The sequence below is a fragment of the Sus scrofa genome, chromosome 6 (genome assembly GCF_000003025.6).
Source record: "Sus scrofa isolate TJ Tabasco breed Duroc chromosome 6, Sscrofa11.1, whole genome shotgun sequence".
Taxonomy (NCBI): Eukaryota; Metazoa; Chordata; class Mammalia; order Artiodactyla; family Suidae; genus Sus; species Sus scrofa.
In genome coordinates, this window is record NC_010448.4 from 91,387,690 (window position 1) to 91,409,433 (window position 21,744).

Below are 21,744 nucleotides of genomic sequence, written 5' to 3' on the forward strand. Positions count from 1 at the left end.
ATTTCCTGTGCTTTGAGTGTGGCCATTAAAAAAAGAAAGAAAGAAAAATAGTATTTTGAATGTTGGTATTTGCTAGGCTGACAAATGAAGGCCTTTCTAGGAAGCTGGAGCCCTGTGTGCAAAGACAAAGAGATAGAAAATCCAAGATACACTTGAGGAGGTACAAATAGTTTGGTTTGCAATGGAAAACTGTTTCAAAGGTGTAGTAAAAGTTGGAATTAAATAAAGAGCTAGAGTTGTGTGACCTGTTAAGTAGTTTCAGTTTTATTGTACAAGTGAAAGAGATTCAAAGCAGAGGAGAAATGATTATGGTTTTAGAAAGGAAACGATGACAGCAGTGAAAGTGCCAGGGTGAAGGCAGAGAAGGAAATAAAGGGCCCCTTGAGAGACCAAGTGGAGTGTATTGAGACACCGAATTGCTACGATGCTGGCAGGTACTAAGATGGCTGGAATTAAGACATGTAAGAAGTACAGTCTATAGTACTTGAAGATGGACTGGCTGAGAAAAAGGGAGGGAAATATAAAATAATACCATTTCACATTCTACTATAAAGGAAAGTTATGAAAAACATAATAATGTTTGCTTTGTTTTATTTAATAAAATATTTAAAAGTTCTACCAAAGTTTTTAAAGAACAAGAAGGGGCAAGAGGATACAAATCTCGATTACAACCACATTCCAAAGAACCTAAAAGCTGTAAAATGAAGGGAAGAAAAGTAAGTAACATCTATTACCTGGTTCCATGTAAGGGAAAATATGTTGCTACTTTCATCTGTTTTTGTTCAGAAAACATTTGGTTTCCTCCTCTAATGGAAAATTAGTTATTTCAGTGCAAATCTCAAAATTTTAAATCTCATCCGTAATTTTTTCTTCTGCTTTTTAGGGCAGAACTCCCGACACATGGAAGTTCCCAGTTCCCAGGGGTCAAATCAGAGCTGTAGCTGCCAGCCTATGCCACAGCTCAGCAATGCCAGATCCAGGCTGTGTCTGCAACCTACAACACAGCTCACAGCAACACCAGATCCTTCACCCACTGAGCGAGGCCAGAGATTGAACACACATCCTCATGGATACTAGCCAGATTCATTAACTGCTGAGCCACAATGGGAACTCCGGGTTCATCATGATTTTATTCAGCAGTCCTTGTGATACTACCACTTCTTTGTTAAAGATCCAAAGATTTTTAAAATTTGATGAAAAGAAATCCCTGGTTCCAAACCAAGAGGTAAATGGAGAGCTGGTCTCCCTAAGACGCAAAGTAAAATAGCAATCAATTCTCACATGCAAAAATTATTCCTCTTTGGTCTATCACTGCCAAGGGCGAAGTTTTTTTCTACTGTCCAGTCCAAAACTCTTATCTGACACAGGCTGGCTTCCCTCATTCTTCTCAACGTGCAGCTGCTTTCCAGTCTGTTGGGATTCCTGCCACGGAATGTCATTTAGGTGTCTCCCTCTGTAGGAGTTCCTGTTGTGGTGCAGCAGAAACGAATCCGGACCAGGTACCATGAGGTTGCAGGTTTGATCCCTGGCCTCGATCAATAGGTTAAGGATCCAGCATTGCTGTGAGCTGTGGTGTAGGCCAGCAACTGTAGCTCCAATTTGACCCCTAGCCTGAGAATCTCTGTATACCAAGGGCACGGCCCTAAAAAGTAATACCACACATTCTCTAAAATCCCTCTTCCTCACCAACTTCAACAAATACACCAGTCCCTTTTCCTTTCGGAAACATATCTAATCATTCCGTGGAAACAGAAGCTGAAGTTCCAATCATCTCAGCTGAGGTATCAGACATGTTGAGTGAGATGCCATCTTGGACGCCTACCCCAATAGTCTTCAAAAGAGAGCGGACACCATCTATCTTGCTGAGCCCAGTCAACCCTCAACACCAGACCTTGCTGTCCAAGTCACTTAGGTTAGGGATGGCTTGTTATGAAGCATTAAATCATGGAAACTGCTGACAAGAACAACAGTGAGGAAAGGGCAAGACAACTTAGGAAGCAATTTTAATAACTTAGGTCAAGCTGTTAGCAAACAAGGAAAGCTCTTGGGATAAAGATCAAAATCCTGGAGTTCCCATTGTGGCACAGGGGAAATGAATCTAAGAACCATAAGGTTGCAGGTTCGAACCCTGGCCTTGCTCAGTGGTTTAAGGAGCCAGCATTGAGGTAAGCTGTGGTGTAGGCCAGACAAGGCTCAGATCCCAGGTTGCTGTGGCTGTGGCATAGTCCAGCGGCTGCAGCTACAGCTCCAATTACACCCCTGGCCTGAGAACCTCCCACAGGTTCTGCCCTAAAAAAGACCAAAAAATTTTTAAAAAATAAAAATCCTTGATATGATCTACAAAACCTTCCATGATCTGACCTCTGCCTACTGCTCTGACCTCTTCTTACATCACTACCAAGGTCTCTTTTTAAAAAATCTTTATTGGGATGTAATTCACATATAATTCACCCAAAGTATATATATGATACAGTGGGTTTTAGTGTACAGATGGGTGCACACACCCATCACCAGTAAATTTAGCCTATTTTCATTACTTCAAAAAGAAACCCTGTATCCTTTAGCAATTACACTTATTCCCCATAACTTCCCCTTCCTCCCAGTCCCAAGCAACTATTTATCTACTTTGTAGATTTCCTTATTCTGGCCTCTTCATACAAATAGAATCATGCAATATGCGGTCTTTTGTGACTGGCTTCCCCTAGCACATTTTCAAGGTTTGTCTATGTTGTAGTGCATATCACTATTTCATTCCTTTTCATTAATGGCTGAGTAATATTCCATGGTATGGAAGTGCCACAATGTTTATCCATTTACCGGTGATGACTGACTCATTTCCACCTTCTGGCTGTTACAAATGATGTTATAAACATTCATGAACAAGTATCTTGTCATTATTATTTTTGACTTTTTCTTTTTTAGGGCCACACCCAAGGCATATGGAAGTTCCCAGGCTAGGGGTTGAATTAGAGCTGCAGCTGCTGGCCTACGACACAGCCACACCAGATACAAGTTGCATTTGTGACCTACACCACTACTTGGAGCAACGCTGGATGGTTAACCCACTGAGTACAGCCAGGAACTGAACGTGAATCCTCATGGATACTACTCAGGTTCTTAACCTGCTGAGCCACAACGGGAACTCCCACACACACTGAGGTTACTAGACTTGCTGGGTTACGCGGTAACTGCCTGACAAGCTGCTATTTTCTAAAGTGGCTACACCATTTTACATTCCCTCTAAGAGTATACAAGGGTTCTCCACATCCCTGCCAACACTTACTTTATTCTGGACATCTAGAGGTTGTGAGGTGTTCTTTTCTCCAGTTTTATTGAGGTATACTGGCAAATACAACAGTAAAATATATAAAGCGTACATGGTGATAGCATACATCACCTATTTCTCTGAGAACATTTTCAAGTTCTACTCTCTTGGCAAATTTCAATTCTATGATGCAGTGTCAGTAACAAGTCATCATGTCACACATTAGATCCCAAGATATTCGTATTACAGCTGAAAGTTTGTTGAGTAATTTATGGTTCTGAGTTGCATTTACCTTTTGGCTAGATCCTTAACCTGCAGAACCACAAAAGAACTCCTGTGTTTTCTTATTGACTAATGATGTCGAACAACTTTTCGTGTACTTAATGTAATAAGTACAATGTCAACTAGCGGGAGGTCCCTGGTGGTCAAGTGGTTAGGACACTTTCACTAATTAGGCCTGACTTCAATCCCTGGTCTAGTAACTGAGATCCCAAGGCCAAAAATTAAATGCTTCACCCTGTGGCCAAGTAAGTTGCTGCCATATAAGGAAAATTCTAGAAAAATGGAAGAGTCCTACTTAAAAACAAAACGACAATCTGACTTTTTAAATGTCTTTATTAAAAGACAGGCTGTTTATTCCTCTTTGCCTTCTTCCTCACTGGTTTTCATGACACAGTTCACCTGATCCTGCCAATTAAAGGAAACAATTACTTCAAAACAAATCAGTTAAGTTCTCACATATTGATCAGCAACAACCATCTAAACCTCCCAACAGAACAGTTATATCAATCACAGATATAATGTAGTAGTAATAGTACTACTATTAGTATTACTATTAATGTAGTAGTAATAGTATTTAATGATCTCTAACATTCAAGATGATCCATTAATTGGCACTCTCTCCCTAGGTGTAAGATACAGCCCTCAATTCTCCTACTTTTAAGTTCCAAACCATGACAATCCTTTAAACTTAAGTGATAACCTAGGCTCTATTTTACTCCATTGCTCAGAAGTTAGTATCTACATATATACACTTCGTGAACATTCTATTTTTTTTTTCGTTTTGCCAGTGGAATTGCCTCTCAATATTAAGTCACTTCTGGCAGAAATTGTTAAAATTTTATAAACAATGTTACAATATTAATTTCTTTTGTTTAACCTCTTTTTTACATGTATAAATATCATCGTAAATACGTATCAACCTAATAGGATAGAAATATTTTTGTTTGCCAAGAGATGGTCCATCTAGCTTCTTAGCATGTTCATCAGATTATCAAGCTTCATTTTGGGGTTGAGAAATACATTGTGTAGCATCTAGTATAAATATATTATTGTTTTATGACAGGATTCATCATGGTAGAAACATCACTGGTTTGTTCTGTTTATGGTTTTCAGATGTATAATTTAGAGAAATCTCTACCCATGGTAAAACAGCTTAAGGTTAAAAAGTTTTCATTACCAGTGGAATCTGACTTAATAGTGAATTGTTTTAAAAAATAGTGAATTGTTTTAAAATACTATTTTCTAGTTATATAAGCAATTTATAAGTTTTATGGTATATCAGACCTGAGTTCATTAAATAGGCTGATCAAAGGAATGTTTCTGTATTATGTGTATTAACAGACAGGAACTCCTGGAGAGGTGGTGTTTTTTAGATGGTTACAAGTAATAGAAAAGAGTCATTTTTCTTAATAAAAATATCATCTATATTAGTTTTCCATCTAATCCTAAGCATGTGACCCCACTATTTAATTATTTCAATGAAAAACAGGTAACTTCAAATTTTCTGAACCTTCCTTTCACAGTCCTCTATGGACAGAGGTAAATATACATACATATTCTTTAAAAGTCCGTTTTTCTGAGGCTTTAGCCAAACAGAAGAGGCCTGCCATACTCAGTAGGCTGTAAAAAGTATACAACCCAAGAGTTCTTCTGAAGGCAATTTATAGAGTAATAATAACTGAACTTACCTAGAAGCTTCATCAGTCTAAACAGGTTGTGGCTTTTCTTGATCACTTCATGCTGTGTGATGTCTTGAAAACAATTATTTTACCCACCTATCATTAAAAATATGTTTGTTAAAAATAACACTCAGCAGAAGTTCCCCTGCAACTCAGGGGTTTAAGGATCCAGCTGTACCTATGGCACGGATTTGATCCTTGGGAACTTCCGCATGCTATGGGTATGGGTGTGGGAAAATACCACCCCCAAACCCAAAACATGTATTACATTTATTCATTTTTAACATGTATATTTTATTCTGGTATCAATAATGGGTATGTATTTTGGCACAGGTTCCAACACTGTTGGTTTTTTGGGCTACACTAGTGCTTACAAAAAACCTGGCCCACACCAAGGTTATACTCGCCTAAATTTTCTTCAAATGCAGTTGACCCTTGAACAGGAGGGATTAGAGGTGGGGTTCCTGTCGTGGCTCAGTGGTTAACGAATCCAACTAGGAACCATGAGGTTTTTGATCCCTGGCCTTGCTCAGGGGGTTAAGGATCTGGTGTTGCCGTGAGCTGTGGTGTTGGTTACAGATGCGCCTCGGATCCCGCGTTGCTGTGGCTCTGGCATAGGCCGGTGGCTACTGCTCCGATTTGACCCCTAGCCTAGGAACCTCCATATGTCACAGGAGCGGCCCAAGAAATGACAAAAAGAAAAAAAAAAAAAAAAAAAAAGAAGGGATTAAAAGCATTTGAAAATCCATGCATAATTTTGCAGTTGGCCCCTCATATTCGTGGACTCAACCAAACCCAGATCATGCAGTACTACAGTAGTACATACACATACATGTACAGTAATACTTATTTTACTGAAAACAAAAACAAAAACAAAACAAAAAACTGCCATTTTAAGTGAATGGGCCGCACCTGCAGCATATGGAGGTTCCCAGGCTAGGGGTCAAATCAGAGCTGTAGCCACTGGCCTATGCCACAGCCATGCCAGATCCAAGTCGTATCTGAGACCTACAACACAGCTCACAGCAACACCAGATCGTTAACCCACTGAGTGAGGCCAGGGATAGAACCTGCCTCCTCATGGAGGCTAGTCAGATTCATTTCCACTGAGCCACATTGGGAACTCCTTAAGTGAACTCTGGAAACCAAACCCATGTTCAACGGTAAACTATACTCCCAATGACTAGACAGTTGTTTCTTACATTTTACGTAAAAAGGAGTCTCAAGAGAATTAGTTCAAAAAACTGAATGTAGAATTAATGAAAATACAGCATTTCTAAATTCAAAACTTCTTTTGGAGTTCTCTTGTGGCACAGCATGTTTGGGATCTGGTGGAATCACTGCAGTGGCTTGGGTTGAGACCCCAGGCCCAGGAACTTCCACATGCTATGGGTGTGGCAAAAAAAGACTTCTCTATCTTCTATGTTTTCTCTACATCTTCTCTAAATCTTTCATCTTTTTCAATCCTACTTTGTAATAAACTCTATTTTGTAATAAATATTCCCAACCTTTTCTCATTACAATCCACTTAAACCCACAGGCACACACCTATTTAAAAAACCAAAAACATAGGAGTATTATCTTAGAAGAGAAGACCTTAAAAATCAGTTTTCACTCCACATAGCTTAAATCATTAAATAGAAATCAAACCCCAAATCCTCTAAGGTTAATCTGTGTTAAGACTTCCCAAAAAACTTACCTCAAGTGAATGAACACTCCAGTATCAGCCAACATCAATCATTCTTACCTAAAGAATAATAAGAAAAAGTTAATATAAAAGACAAGGGCAAAAAGATGTGAAAATGCTAGTTAATTTCAAAATTTGAAGAGTAAAATTCCAGAGACAAAGATTGGGGGGCAAGTTACAGCATAAAAAATAGGAAGAAACTTTATGGGGGGGAAAAAAAATCTAAAATCATTCTGACGTAAGGTAGTTGTAGACACCTGAATTGGAATGAGAGCTGTTTCTTCTTTTAAAACACAAAAGCCTAACTACTATTTTCACCAGTCTGAGCACAATGAAGTTTGACTGCAACCCAAAATATACTATCCCTTATGTGAAGGTATGTGACAACGTTTACCTCACCAAATGAGTTTTAACATCGGCTCTTTTCATATAAAAGCACATACCCTGCTCCCCACCAAGTATGTCTTCCATTCTCAGGTGGACTGACCACCTTCAGCAGGAGTCCTCCAAGAGTGCCCTCCCCATTCCACAGTACACAACAATGCAGTTGTTATCTGCACTCCTATGTATTGGCCTCATTCTTTCCCTCTTAAGTCCTCACTGAGTTTTTAACTTAGGGCAGGGAAGCTATGCCTTATCAGGACAGCAAGGAACCTGAATTTTTCTGAGGGAGAAGACATTCACCTTCACTATATTATCTCTGGCAGGGCCACAGTGCACAAAAACCAGAAAGATCAGCCTTAACTCAAATTCCAGGTTTTTCTTCCTTCCTGATTATCAGTGACTGCCAAGGGTATATGAAACAGTTCCCTGTTGCACATGTACCATCCATAAGGGATACTATATCGTTTTGCATTCTTCCTCCATTCTCCAGATTATTCTATTCTGCCTTCCATCCCCCTTTTCACCCTCCAAATAAAATCTTTTCAGCACTGGTGTTCAAAAGCAACATTTTTATGTTTGATGGTTTACCAACAACTGTGAGATTTCCACAGTTGAGTCTTAAAAATTGCCAATCATTATCTAGCAGCAATGACAGATGATTAGGAGCAGCCAAATCCTCTGAGTTCTTTCCCTAAGAGGCAGCCATTTGGGAACTGCACTAGCTGACAGAGCACTGAAACAGTATCAGCTAAAGCCAAAACCAAGTAAAGGCCCAGAGCAAACATCCCGGCTCTCTAGAACCTGTCCAAAATCATTAAGGGAAAGGCAGTAAATGCAGGACTGTGGATCATGTCACTGCAGCTGACAATGATTAACAATAGGAAACATGCAACCCCCATTAAGGTTATAAGTCCAAAACTAGTCACACGCATCTGTTCGTTGGGGAAAAGTGAGACTATTGAGCATTCTTTGTAGGTTTTGCAACCTTATGTGAAGAGTACCCATTGCATTTCTTTCATCTTTCATAAAGCACCGGTATCTGTTCCAAGGGCCTAACAGTACGAAAATACATTCTGGCATCACACCTCTGAACTTCAGACCGTTCTCATTAAAAATAGTAATTTTGGTTTGTAATAAGAAAAGACTATGAAATACAATGCAAGCACCTCAGTATAGAGTTATTACTGAAACCCACTTAATCCCCAGCCTTTTGACTGATCTTTTAAAAAGACCTTCTGCACTAAGATTCACAAATTATAGCTACTTACAAATCAAACCTAGTTAGAATCAACTTAAGTCACAGGTTTCTCATTGAAAGTGCAAAAGCCTATTCGTCTTGAAATAAGTAGAATGAAGCAAAATTAACCCCCCACCCGAATGATGTCCATATATGTATTTTAACAAGTACATTCTCTCAAGATTGTTACTGACTGTTAAGAAATAAATCTGACCTTTTATTTCTAAACAATCACTGAACCATGGTAGCAATTATTGGCCACCATAATGGATTATCCCATGGGAAAAACCCTATCAGGGTTGCAGAATGTCAAGAATGTCACTGAGTATTGTTTGATGTGCATTGTGTTACTAATATAGAGAGCTAAACTAGTCACCATTTGCTCTTTTACCTAGCAGGAGAACCAAGTCACTTGGTTGAATGGACTACATATTAAGCACAAATTTGTCCCCACCTTGTGAACTGCTTGCCAAAAGGCAAGTCATTTTTCTTGATATAATGAAAGAAAATTCTCAGTCATGAAGAGTTTCACCAATATTTATGCAAAGTAAACCAAACTTCTCAGTTACAGAGCAGAAAACATTATGAAAGCTGTTTCTCATGCATGGTAGCTAAAAACCAGTTCATAGACCAAAAAGTTCAGCTGAATTGAGGTCTGGAACAACAGTCGATGCAAAGTTTAAATCCTAAGCAACAAAGGAAGATGCTTTTGAAGACTTACTACTGTTTTCATAATTAAACATTTTGGATTATAACGTCACATCCCTCAAGCTAAGGGAACCAAATTCAAAAAGCTACTCTGAACATTTGCAGTTACCCTACAGAATACGACGAAGTCTTACGATTGGGAAATGATTCCCAACATGGATTCAATAGGCAAGTCAACATGCCACACCACTTTTCCCCAGGTTTAGAGTAGATATGTATTTAGGTAAATCACAGAGCTTTAACTATTCATGTTAGATTCCCATCTATGTCCAAGTTAGTAACAAAAGTGTTCCCACTAGAGCCCATTTTAAAAATTTTCTAAAATCACACTGCAAAAAAAAAAAAAAACAAACAAAAAAACAAAACCACTGTACTTTTCATCTTAATTACTCAACCTGTAGAGTAATTACCAAGGTTACACTGTGAAATTATCGACATTGCTGACCCATGGGCAGGTCAGTTTGCTACAAGAGAGACTAATTATCACATGCTACAATCTGTGTCAAGATGCTGAAAGCATTCTACTTTCCAAGTATGGTATGGTTCCCTCTCCCCCACACCACTGACGTGTTCCATGTTATCTTCAGTTACAATGCAACTAAGGAAAACCACACAACTGAATCAGATGTACCAAATATTCCAGTTTGCACTTTTTATCTGAGAACTGCAACACACTGAATTCTGCCTGACAGATTACAGCTCTACACCCAAACCCACGCAGTTTTGATATAAGCTAGCTTTATCATACAAGTGTTAGGTGCTGCACTGTAATTTCATTGTCAGAAGTATGATGTCAGAATGCCCACGGAATAAAGTACATATCAAGTCACCAAGTTAGATTATATTGCTTGTTACCTACCTGTATGCAGTCGGCAATGAGAATCTCGGAGCAAGCAGGAATACTACATCCGGGTCCTAATGTCCATTGCCATTTGCGGTACTACGTTCCTCACAGTTACGCACTGCAGAAATGCTGGCTAAATGCAGTTATGTAGCAGGCCACTACTTTAATAGTGCATAATTGCAGTCCAAGAACACCAGAAAATATTCTGCCACAACTTAGTGGCTTGCCCAAGAAAAGCCAAGTATCTAGATTTTTATCTGCCATAATATGCCACTTATAAAATTGCACAGGCGTAACATTACAATTTCCCAAATTATTATCTGTTTATATTAGTGGTATAATACATCTAGTAAAGAGTGGTGTGGTTTATAGCACTTCTCTTAGAAGTTTGCTAAACAAAGAGGATTATGGTTTCACTAAAGGTAAGCCAATGGGTTAAGTTTCTAAAATATCTACTAAATACCCCGGGATCTCTCAGAGAATGTAAAGATCAGGAGTAGTAAGTTTAAAAACAATCTGTTCCTCTTAAAACAAAATTATGAGAGAAAGTAGAGAAGAGGAAATGAGGGCAGGTCTTTCTTTAAATGAGAAAAATGGCTAAAATACTTCAAAAGTACTACCTTCCCTTTCCCACCCCAAGTTCCATAAATCAGCTTTTAGGAAACTACTTTTTAAGATGATTTAATTCACATTAGGCTAAAAACTATCATATCCAAGACTTGTTGAAAGTCTATTTGAGTAGCTTACAATCCTTGGTACACTGCTGTTTCAGTGATGAAAAGTCAATACTTAGTGGAAACTAAGCCAACATTATTTGCTAAACAATGTTTAGCAATTCTACACAGTCTAAGGCTTTCAAAACCACAACTTTCAGGAGATTATCCATTAGCATCCTTCACCACTCTTCAAAGGTACAATACTACCAAAACTTATTTTAGGGGTCTGTGCCAGCATCCCTTATAAAGAAAGGCATGTAATCTGAAAAATAAACTGAAACATTAATTTTATAGGCAGATTTCCCACTTTCCCACCAGCCCCCACCCACACACATTCAAGTTCACCCTCTGTGGGTGTCCCATGAACACCCCTTATTTTCTTATCATTAGTGGAGTCCCTACCATACAATTCAATCAAATTGTAATGGACTCCTTTCAAATCAAGACCCTTGTTTACGGTACAGAAAAATCTCATACATTATCACCAATTAATGACTTGGGACAAAACTTCCTCATTGACAGAATTATGGTCGAACCACCCATTTCCAAGAGTCTTGGTGAATAAAGTAATGAACATTTTCTAGTTAGATTCTCCCTTAATTAGCACACCAGATACCTGTCTGTCACACAACCAGAATTTGGTTGCATGCCTTTATACTCCACTAGAGTTTTACTTTTAGAATTATCAGGTTTCCTATGCACAAAGTGCTCAATTGTTTCAGCAAAAGGTATCCCTTTGTACTCAGGCACAATACTAAGCCTTCAGCATTTTAACAAAGAGTTGATTTAGAATTTTACTTTTGCCAATTAACACCAACAGAGGTGAAAAGGAGGAAGACACATTCCATAGTAAGAGTTCTATAATGTACAAATTTGAATGGAAACATAACTAAGAACAAAGCCAAACCATTCAATTACTTTACCTACTACTTTTAGGAAGTTGTTCCTCTGCTAACAATATATACACTGGGGAAGCAGATTCCCTCTGTACTACAGACAACAGTAACAATCTACTTTAATATTAAGTCAAAATGGCTCCAATGGAAGGAGAGTCAATGAAGTTGGCGATAAACTGACACCACCATCGAAGCACTCCAAAGCTTTATGGTGGAAGAAGTATTTGTACTGTGTAGCATGATCAACTCTCTCCAGATTTAGTGCTACATCAAAAGTAAACTGAAAAAAACTGGTTAAAAAAATATTTCACAGTAAGAATGGTTCTCTGTAAGCCTATTATTAATGAGTCACCACCAGCTCTTAAAGTTTTTCATAGTCCTACAGATTTTGCCCAACAGAAGTAGCACAAGGAGATGTAAAAGTTACAGAGTACAAATTTGTATGTAACTAAACCTACTTTATGATTACTCCACTTACTTCCGAGTTTAATTTTTCAGACTAAACTCCATCTTTATAAATCACTTGAAGTAATACATGAAAAGACTTCATGTTTAACAATCTTTAATTCAAATGTGAAAGTTTGATACAAGCCATTTGGAGGGCTTGGGACTTATTCTTTAAAAAACAAGAATGGAGGAATGCAACAAAATGATATTTCCACTTTTTCTTCAGAAACTTTCAAGGAAAGGCTAGATCATAGGGCCATAAAAGATCCATTTGAGTCATACCCACTTTCTCCCCCTACCAACAATCTTACACCCATTCTATAATCTTGTACACATTCCTGAATGAAGATTAACAGTTCATCAGCTTTGCTTACATAGCCATTTAAAAATACTTAGCACCGGCTTGCTTCCTGTAACGCCAACAAATCATGGAACTACTTCAATGTGCATTTCTTCTTTTTAAAACAAGGGGGGCACTTATATGTAGAAAGCAATACTCAGCCTACAAATACATTTCCCAGAAATGGCATATGCCATTCAAAGGCCTAGACACTCTTATGCTTTCCAAGTGGAATACCTAGCCTAATGTGCTATAGAAGCATGAATGGCAAAGTTGAAGATCAATATCATAACTATTTTTTTCTATTTATTTGAAGCACAGTAAAAAAAATTGGTACACTTTGGAAATTCAGTGGCACAAGGTACACTGCCATAACTTGAGGGACATTATACAGTTTAAAAAAAAAAGGAAAAAAGGAAAAAAAGGAAGAAAAATTCCCCTGTTTCAAACACTGCATTACATAATTTTACCTGCCCAAACAGACCATTTACAAATATTAGGTCAATAAACTGCTAACATCCATAAAAAGGTAGCTTTCTTACTAAAATGCAAGAATTTAAAAGATTGGTATCTAAACAAGAAAAGACAAAAACAAACTGGAATGAAAGCCTAGATATCACATCTAAAATCGGGGTTTTTTGTTTGGGCCTTCATACTCTTCTCTCCCTCTACCATATCCTGCCGGAGTTCCAGGCCCCATTCCTCTAGGACCCTGTCCACCCACAGGTCCCGCACCTCCCTGCCCAAAGCGCTCAGTACGCTATTGGAACAGTAATTAACAGTTCATTATATGTAGTTGATGTCCATGTGTGTTAAGTAAATATTTTAGAAGGTTCCGTAGTCAACGTTCGTCGATACAATCACCAATGAGTCGATCCACAGGTACCGGGAACATAGAAAGGAAAAAAGGGTAATTTGAAAATTAGTTTACGATAATACATGCCTTGTGGTATGTTCCCACTTGAGCCATTCTCATACACCTGTTTCAAAGAATAGATCTTCCCTGTAGTGCTAAAAAATTTAAGAATTAGTGCAGATGTGAAAACCCATTCCAAAATGAGTTTTAAAAAATTTCACATCAGATTAAACCCACTGAAAAAGCTTACGAACTTCTCACTTTCAAGGTCTGAACAGGAAATTAATTTCCAAGTAAGCCTAACAAGCCCAACCAGACAGGTTCAATTCACTCAATGAAGTGACAAAGACCTACTCACCAGTTAGTGGCTGCATAAGAAACCTTGTGCTTTTCAAGATCTTAAGACACATCTGCTAAGTTGCAGAAATCTTAAAAAGGTTCAAAGTTTTTAATAAAATGCTACCAGACTACAAAAAGAAAAAGCAAAAAGACTAACAGATTTAGTCACTTAACCAGCACAGTAACTTGATTTACAAGTGTGTTGCCATGTTCTCACAGGTATACCACCTTCAAAGCCATCACTATATAACCAGAGACAATTAGGTTCACAGTACTGTTCTCTATCATCCTCTATCATTGCAAACTGACTGAATATACAAGCCCACCCTCATAACAGCCACACTGTGAAAAGTCCACTGAGAGTTATGATTCCTTGTTTTGGGTGTCTCCCAAAGAGCATTAACACTAAGCTTAAGTGACTGCAATAAAGCAGAACTTCATTATTCCATCTAGTTTAGGTACTTCTCTAAGTTCTAAAAACCTATAATCCCAAACAGAAGAACCCTACAGATATGCAAGCAAAGCAGACTGAACTACCTTTCAAATTCCATTTAAAATAGAACAAGTTACTCAGAGTATTGTTCAAAAAAACCCCCAAAAAACCAAAAACCCAAAACCAGAACAACCACCAAAAAAAAAGGCCAAAAAACTCGCAGAAATTAAAATGGCATCAGGGTTTTAACTGTCCCTATAATTTCAACATGCTTCCTATAAAATGCTACAGGGCTACTTGAAAACACTAAATCTCAATCTTTCAAAACTATTTTTCAAAATCCTAAAATTTTAAGTTTTCAGCGCATTGTACTTTATGTTGTATCTCAAAAAGGTAAAAAGGAAGTTTGGGGGTTTTACACATCTTAGAACCCAGGAACTCCGTGTTACATGTACTACAGAACCTTAACTGTGGGAACATCATGTCAAATTAGTGTTACAAAAAACTTATCTTCACCTGCCTCTTAGGAAGCATAGATACCAAAATGTTACCCACATTATTTTTTAAATGTAATTTGAAGAAAGCTAACAGCGCTAAATTTAACCCAACCAGTTATTTATTTATGATTCTAATTCTCAAAAGCCTATGTAGATTTTTAAATAGATGAAGCCCCACTCTAAATCCTTATGTTCCTATTTGTAAAATGAATCTAGTAAGCTACATGCTGCAGCTTCCCTCCTTTGAAAAGTCTGCAGGTGAGCTAATCAGATTCAATTCAGTTGTGAAAATGCACTTTTCTCCAAACCCACCTCTAAAGCCGATATTCAGTTCTAATAAGGATTGTAAAGCCCTAATACAGCCACTCAGACCAAATTCATTTGATTGTTCTAAAGTATTCTGACCAGCTACCTGTATGGCTAAAATATAACAGCATCAAGAGGGTTCAGATCAATTGAACTCAACTAGTATGCTTTAAATTATCACTGATTTTTGCTACTCTGTAGCAAAACAGAGATGTCAGTGTATTTTAGAAGTGTACCTACAGACAGGCCCAACAAGTGGGTAACGACGAGTCCGAAGACTAAAAACAATTTCCTTTTCATGGGTCAAGTCACACCAAATATAGGTCAAAGTCCTACACATCACTAAAATATGCCTAAAGCTACAAACAAGCCTGATTCATACTTATGGCAAATACCAGCTTAATGAATGACAGTTTGCCATTTGATTATTTTCGCTGTGATGTAGAATCAGGTATATTATCTACCATTTAGAATTTGGATTTGCCATGTGCTAGAGTGCAAGAGAACACAAGCAATATAATGGAAAGCAACTAAGTCTACTTATTGCCAAAGGTAACTCCACATACTACTAACAGCATTGACTTTTTGTTGGCAACCTTAATTGTTTAGGTTACCACACTGAGTTCTTCTATGTTGCCAAAGTATTCCTCAATATTACGGATTTACAGGATAGGGGAACTAAAAGAAGTCCAGTCACCTACTTGAAAAACAAAAACAAAAAACACACACACGTAAGTTGTGAAAATGAGAACTTCCTTTTGAGCTATGTCCCACAGGATACATTACCATGTCGCTTCCCATCATGGAACCACTCATAGTTGCTGGTGGAACTCCAGGATTAGCTTCATAACCTATGCCACCACCACCACCTAGAGGTGGAAATTTCTGGCCTCCTGAACCATAGGGATCTAGGAAACAAAAATGCTGGTTACAACTCATCCAGAATATTGCTCTCCAGTGGTATTACTAATTTAATTTTCATTCTTACCTCCCATGTTCATTGCTCCTCCACCACCCATTCTCATGTCTCTTTCTCTCTGAAAGAAAAAAAAAAAAATCTTTCATACATCTGTAACCATACCCATACTAAATATTCTAGAGTACAAAGGTTATTTCCAAAACCTAAAAGTTGTTTCCAACTTAAGGAAAAAACTCAGGCAATTTTAAAAATCAATGTTCTGAAACCAGTTATTGAGAGTCCATTATCAAAAGATCTATAAAGCTTCTCAATCAATGAAATCTTTTGGCTTACCCATTGAGAAGATAAAACACAAAGCATATCAATTTCAATGTGCTAGTGTTAAAAAGGAACAGTGGCAGAATGGACATAATGTAAAATACTATATTTAAATGCATAAAATTTCACTCTAGGTATCTATAAATTTTGTAGAAAAAAGTTCCACATTACAAAAGGTTACTTACTGGATCCATGTAGCCCATCCGACTGTAACTTTCCTCTCTTTGGCGTCTCATCTGTTCTTCCATTTCACGTTGACGGATCATCATCTCTTCTTCCCTCCTACGTCGTTCCTCTTCTTGCCTAGAAAATTCATCAAGCATAAAGAACCAGTGTTAGCCAGATTTTAAAAATTCAATTTGGGAAATTTCCTGTTGGCCTAGCAGTTAAGGTTGCAGCTGTGGTGCAGGGTCAGTCCCTGGCCAGGGAACTTCCAAATGCCTTGGGCACGGCCAAAAATTATAAGCCAAGGTTAGAGTAAATACAAAGGCTGGGGACAGTGACTCTTAAAGAGAACAGCCCTACAAACACTCCAGCATAGTTTGAGCCTTATTAACCAAAATCTTATTCTATTCCAATTTTAGGCATTAAAACAACACTGACGTCATCTTTAACACCTCTGTACATCCTGATTCACCTTCAAAATTTAGAGACATTTAATGCAGAAAGCAAAAGGTAAATTTTAATTTAACAAAATTTTACCTCAATTGCATTTCTTTACGTTTCTGCATTTCTTGATTGTGAAGTTCTTCCATGCGCCTTAATTCTTCCTGGCGTCTCATCAAATCTGAACATTGGAAAATTTTATTTTAGAGTCACATTAATTTCTATCTAATAAGCTAAAAAGGCAACTGATCCTAACAGCAAAATTCACACAGGGGAAACTTTTACCTTGACGCAAAAGATTTGCCTGGTGCTCATGATAGGCATCTTCCATTTCACTTTCCAATTTGTCTTTTGCATCTTTCATGTTTTTTTCAACTTGTTCCCGTTGCTGTTTTTCCATTTCATCCAAGGACTTCCACCGCTGAGAATATTCATACTCAAATGTGCCATGCTGGGCAAAACGAGGAGGAGTTTCTCTCTCCCTGACAATATTTAAACATGAACCAATTTATGGATGCACACAGAAATGTTTGATTTCCCCTAAAAAACAATGGTCTTCTAGTGGGCCTGTCACTTGTAGGAAATAACAGAAGAAAATAAAAGCCACTTTGGTTGTTATCTTTCCAGCAAAAATAGTACATGTTAATGCCCAAAATGATACATTGGAGTTCCTGTTGTGGCTCAGTGGAAACTGAATCTGACTAGCATCCATGAGGACAGAGGTTCAATCCCTGGCTTCACTCAGTGGGTTAAGGATCTGGCGTTGCCATAAGCTGTGGTGTAGGTGGCAGAGGTGGCTCGATTTGTGGTTGCTGTGGCATAGGCAAGTAGCTACAGCTCTGATTTGATCCCTGGCCTGGGAACCTTCATATATGCCACAGGTTTGGCCCTAAAAAAACCAAACAAAAAAGGATACACTGATTCAAAACTGCTAACTTTATAAGCCTAGAGTTCCTAATTAAGCATTTCCATTTTGAAGAATTTCGTGTATTTTAAGCAAACTTGAAAAACTACTATAAACAAGTTCTTGTTCATTCTCAAAAACTGTCCCAAAGTTTAATCAATCTTACTTTTGATACATTGGATTCTTCTGCGCAAGTTTTTCAGGAAGACCATCTTCGTCATCTAACTGTTCAAGTGGCTCCACAATGACTGGACGAGGAGTTCTAACAACAAAAATGGTTCCATCTTAACTTTTGTTCCTATTTTAGTGCAGTTTCCTCATACAGATCAATAAATCAAAATTGCCAGAATAAGCATTAAAAAAAACTTACGTTGTCAGTAAGAAAACACCTTCACTGCATCTTTCAAATGCTTTTCTTGCTGCTGGTTTAGAAGCAAATTCTACAATGCCTTTCCCGGTAGATCTTCCACGATCATCCACAATTACAACAGCCCTTTCAATAGGACCAAACTGGCTAAAGGCTTCTTCCAACAGTTCATTGGAAACATAAGGTGAAAGATTTCGAACAGAAAGGGCAGCAGCATGTGTGGCAAATCGAACCCGAAGCTGTCTACCTCTCATCGGTGTATCATCAAGTTCAGCTTTAGCAATTTCAGCCAAAGCTCTAGATTCCTGAAAGACATACATTCATGTTAATGACCTCAAAACTGGCTGATATCCACCCTAAAATTGTCGCAAGCCTATTTCCCAATACGATTCTTCCACCAGCTCAGTTCAACTATCTCCAGGCAGCCCTTCCTGACATTGCTCTAGGGAGGTAAGGTAAATACCTTACCAACCCAACTCCTTGTTTCTTGAGAAACCAACATTACGCACTATACTGCAGTTGCATCCTTAATTTGAGCATGATAAAAAATTCTAAAAGCAATTTATCCTTGCTGGTTAGTTTAAAATACAGTATGTTTGTATTAGGAAAAAACAAAACCCTTTAAATTACACCAAAAAAAAAAAAACCCCCACAAAAACAAATAACCACACTCACAAGCTTAATAAATCCGAATCCTTTCCCTTTGTTGATGAAAACTTCTCCCGGTTCTCCATATTTAGCAAATAGTCTTTTAAATTCATCCTCTGTGATATCAGCAGGTAGATTCCCAACAAACAACCGACAACGTTGGGTATAAGTTTTCTCTCCAGGCCTCCTCAAGAGAGACAAGTTGGCTTTAAAACCCTAATGAAAAAAAAGGTATTTTCAGACACCAATGACCTCTGGAAAATAGGAAAACCCAGTAATAATCTTTTTTCCCCAAACTGGATGTTACCAATCCAGTCGCTTTTCTGTTCCATTTAAAAACAAAAAATGCTACTACATTTACGGGTTTCATGACACAACTACAATCCTAACAGCAAACAGCCAAAATCACCCAGTATACTCTTGAAATCGAATAGGAAGACCTCCCTAGATTAAGCTCTATAACAGGACCTCATCAGCCGTATGCCGAGTATCCCCGACAGAATCAAAATCGTAGCAGACAAAACATAAGAGAGTGCTTAAGTATTAACAAGAAGGGAAAGGGACGGAAGTGTCATTGTCAACGACAAGACTTGCGCCTGCGCGCTTAGGACCGGAACTCCCTCCATCTCTCCAATCCTACATTTCACTCTGCTCTGGTTCCAAAAGTCCGCTAGTTTCAATACGGCGCACCATAGCTTAGCATCACCTTAAGGCCACCCCCGCGACTGCTGCGCCAGTCGGGTGGCCAACCACAGGGGCCTGCTAGCGGACCCACGCCATCCGCCTCCCGCTCCGGCAGCCGGCCCCGCCCCTCCTCGTCTCCCGCGCGCAGGCGCTCTTTCCGGTCTCCGACAAAATGGAGGGCGGGGAGGGGAAGGGAAGGGAAAAGAGGGGGCCGCCGCCATCTTAGAGAAACCGACGCGTAGGTCTGGGAGACACTCACCTCCGAGTCCGAGATCTTTTCCTCACTGCGGCCGCCGGGCCCGCCCGGTGGTGGCCCTTGGTGGTGCTGCTGGTGGTACGGCGGGTGGTGCTGCCGGCCGCCGCGGGGCTCCCCACCGCCTCGGTGCGGCGGTTTGGCGTGGCCGCCAGGGGTGCTTAGGCCCGGGCCGCCGCCGGGCTTCGGCCCGCCTGGCATTTTGCCGCCTTTGGGGCCGCCAGGTCCCGGGCCCTGCTTAGGTCCGGGGCCTGGGCCCCCTGCGGGTGGAGGAGGCGGGCCCCCAGCCTGAGGCGGGGTGGTGGGGACACCGCCGCTCGGCGGCGCAGGCGGAGGTGCCCCGGGGGGCGCCGAAGTGACGGCCGGCGGCGGGGTCGGGGTGGGGCCCGACCCCGTGGGGGCCCCGGAGGTCGGGGGGGTGGCGGGCGGCGCCGAACCAGAAGCCGGGGGAGCGTTGCCTACTCCGGGAGCCGGGCCGGGCCCCTGAGAAACGACGGGCTTGGACGAGTCCTGTGGAGGCGGCGGCGGCTGCTGATGCGGCGGTGGCTGGTGCGGCGGCGGCTGAAGCGGCGGCGGCTGCTGTGGTGGCGGCTGCTGCGGCGGCGGCTGTTGCTGTTGCTGGTGCGGAGGCGGTGGCGGGATCGGGGGCTTGGGACCACCCTGGCCCGGGCCGGGCCCCATAGGTCCGCGGTTCTGATTGAGGCCCATGCCTGGCGGCGGGGAGCGGAAATCGTGGAGGCCGCCGCGGCCGCCGCCCCCTCCGCGCCGGTGGAAGCCGCCACCGCCACCGCCCCGGCTTCGGAACCGATCCCGAGACATGTCTGTAACCAAGGGGCGGTCGAGGCAGAAGCGGAGAAGACGTTCAGGAAACGTGGAGGCCACCTTGCTTCTCACAAGATGGCGGATGACACAGGCGGCGCGCCGCCTTTGTCCTCCTCTTATATAGGCCGGCTGGCTTGGCCCCGCCTACTTCTGGATCAATAGCAGCAATAGCCAATTGCAATTACTGTACTTGATGACGCTAAGTTACGAGGAGTTAATCTTTCCTATTGGCTCCCGGATGAGAGGCGGGAGGCATGGAGTGGCTGAAGTTTCCAGTAAGCCAATGGGCGGAAAAGGAGTTGGCTGTAGGTGACGGTGATTTGCTGAGAGATATTTGAATGGGTTCGCCGGAGCAATTTTTCCCTTGGAAGCAGATAGCCAGGGCCCTATCAGCTCCTGGGGAGAGATGTTAGCAAGTCCTTTCTTTCTTGATTGCCCTTAAGAGCAGCCTGCTGATATCCTCCCCCAGAAAGAACCTACAGCCTCCAGCTCAAAAGCATAAATTAAGTGCCTGCTATCTTTTCTACCTTGTGCTGGGCCCATAAATTTAGAGAAAAATTTTTTTTTACCGATTTCGCACACTTGATCTTACTGATTTCATTTTGGAATCTCACTGGAGTACTGGTTTGTTCTAGCAGTAAAAGTGTCGCCATGGGCTTTAGTGATTGCTCTTTGTTCAAAAAGAAAGGCCTTGATTTTGTGTGTATACACTAATTTACAAACACATCACAGGAAGAAATGAACGTTTTTCTTAATTCTACAAACCACAAAACACTTTATGGACAGATTAAGATGCTTTAAAACTAGATTATTAATACAAAACAAATGAATCTTTCCACAGAAAAGAAACTCATGGACTGGAAGAACAGACTTGTGGTTGCCTAGGGGAAAGGGGAGGGAGGGAGGTGGACTGGGAGTTTGGGGTTAATAGATGCAAACTATTGCATTTGGAGTGGGTAAGCAATGAGATGCTGCTGTATAGCACAGGCAACTATATCTAGTCACTTGTGATGGAAATGATGGGGGATAATGTGAGAAAAGAATATGTATATATATATATATGTATTACTGGATCACTTCACACAGTAAAAATCGACAGAACACTGTATAGCAACTATAACAGAAAAAAAAAAATCATAAGAAATGTTTAAAAATGCAAATCAGGAGTTCCCGTCGTGGCTCAGTGGTTAACGAATCCGACTAGGAACCATGAGGTTGTGCGTTGGATCCCTGGCCTCGCTCAGTGGGTTAAGGATCCAGCGTTGCCCTGAGCTGTGGTATAGGTCGCAGACACAGCTCATATCCTG

General features: G+C 40.3%; 1 protein-coding gene across 4 annotated transcripts; it reads right to left on the reverse strand.

Moving 5' to 3' along the window:
- Nucleotides 3,863–20,547, reverse strand: SFPQ (splicing factor proline and glutamine rich). 4 transcript variants are annotated; one of them, XR_002344970.1, is made up of 12 exons: nucleotides 19,622–20,529; nucleotides 18,706–18,894; nucleotides 18,034–18,335; nucleotides 17,830–17,925; nucleotides 17,045–17,241; nucleotides 16,856–16,940; nucleotides 16,339–16,456; nucleotides 15,905–15,953; nucleotides 15,703–15,824; nucleotides 6,926–13,245; nucleotides 5,236–5,322; nucleotides 3,863–3,952 (listed from the first exon to the last, which is right to left on the reverse strand). XR_002344970.1 is itself a non-coding variant. In XM_021095898.1 (11 exons), the coding sequence occupies exons 1-10, from the start codon at nucleotides 20,432–20,434 to the stop codon at nucleotides 6,950–6,952; spliced, it is 1,995 nt and encodes a 664-aa protein (XP_020951557.1). In that variant the 5' UTR covers nucleotides 20,435–20,547; the 3' UTR covers nucleotides 3,863–5,322; nucleotides 6,926–6,949. The 4 variants fall into 4 exon arrangements, 2 of the variants coding, with proteins under 2 accessions (XP_020951557.1, XP_020951556.1); XR_002344971.1 differs by having other exon boundaries at nucleotides 6,926–6,973; nucleotides 19,622–20,524; XM_021095898.1 differs by having other exon boundaries at nucleotides 3,863–5,322; nucleotides 6,926–6,973; nucleotides 19,622–20,547.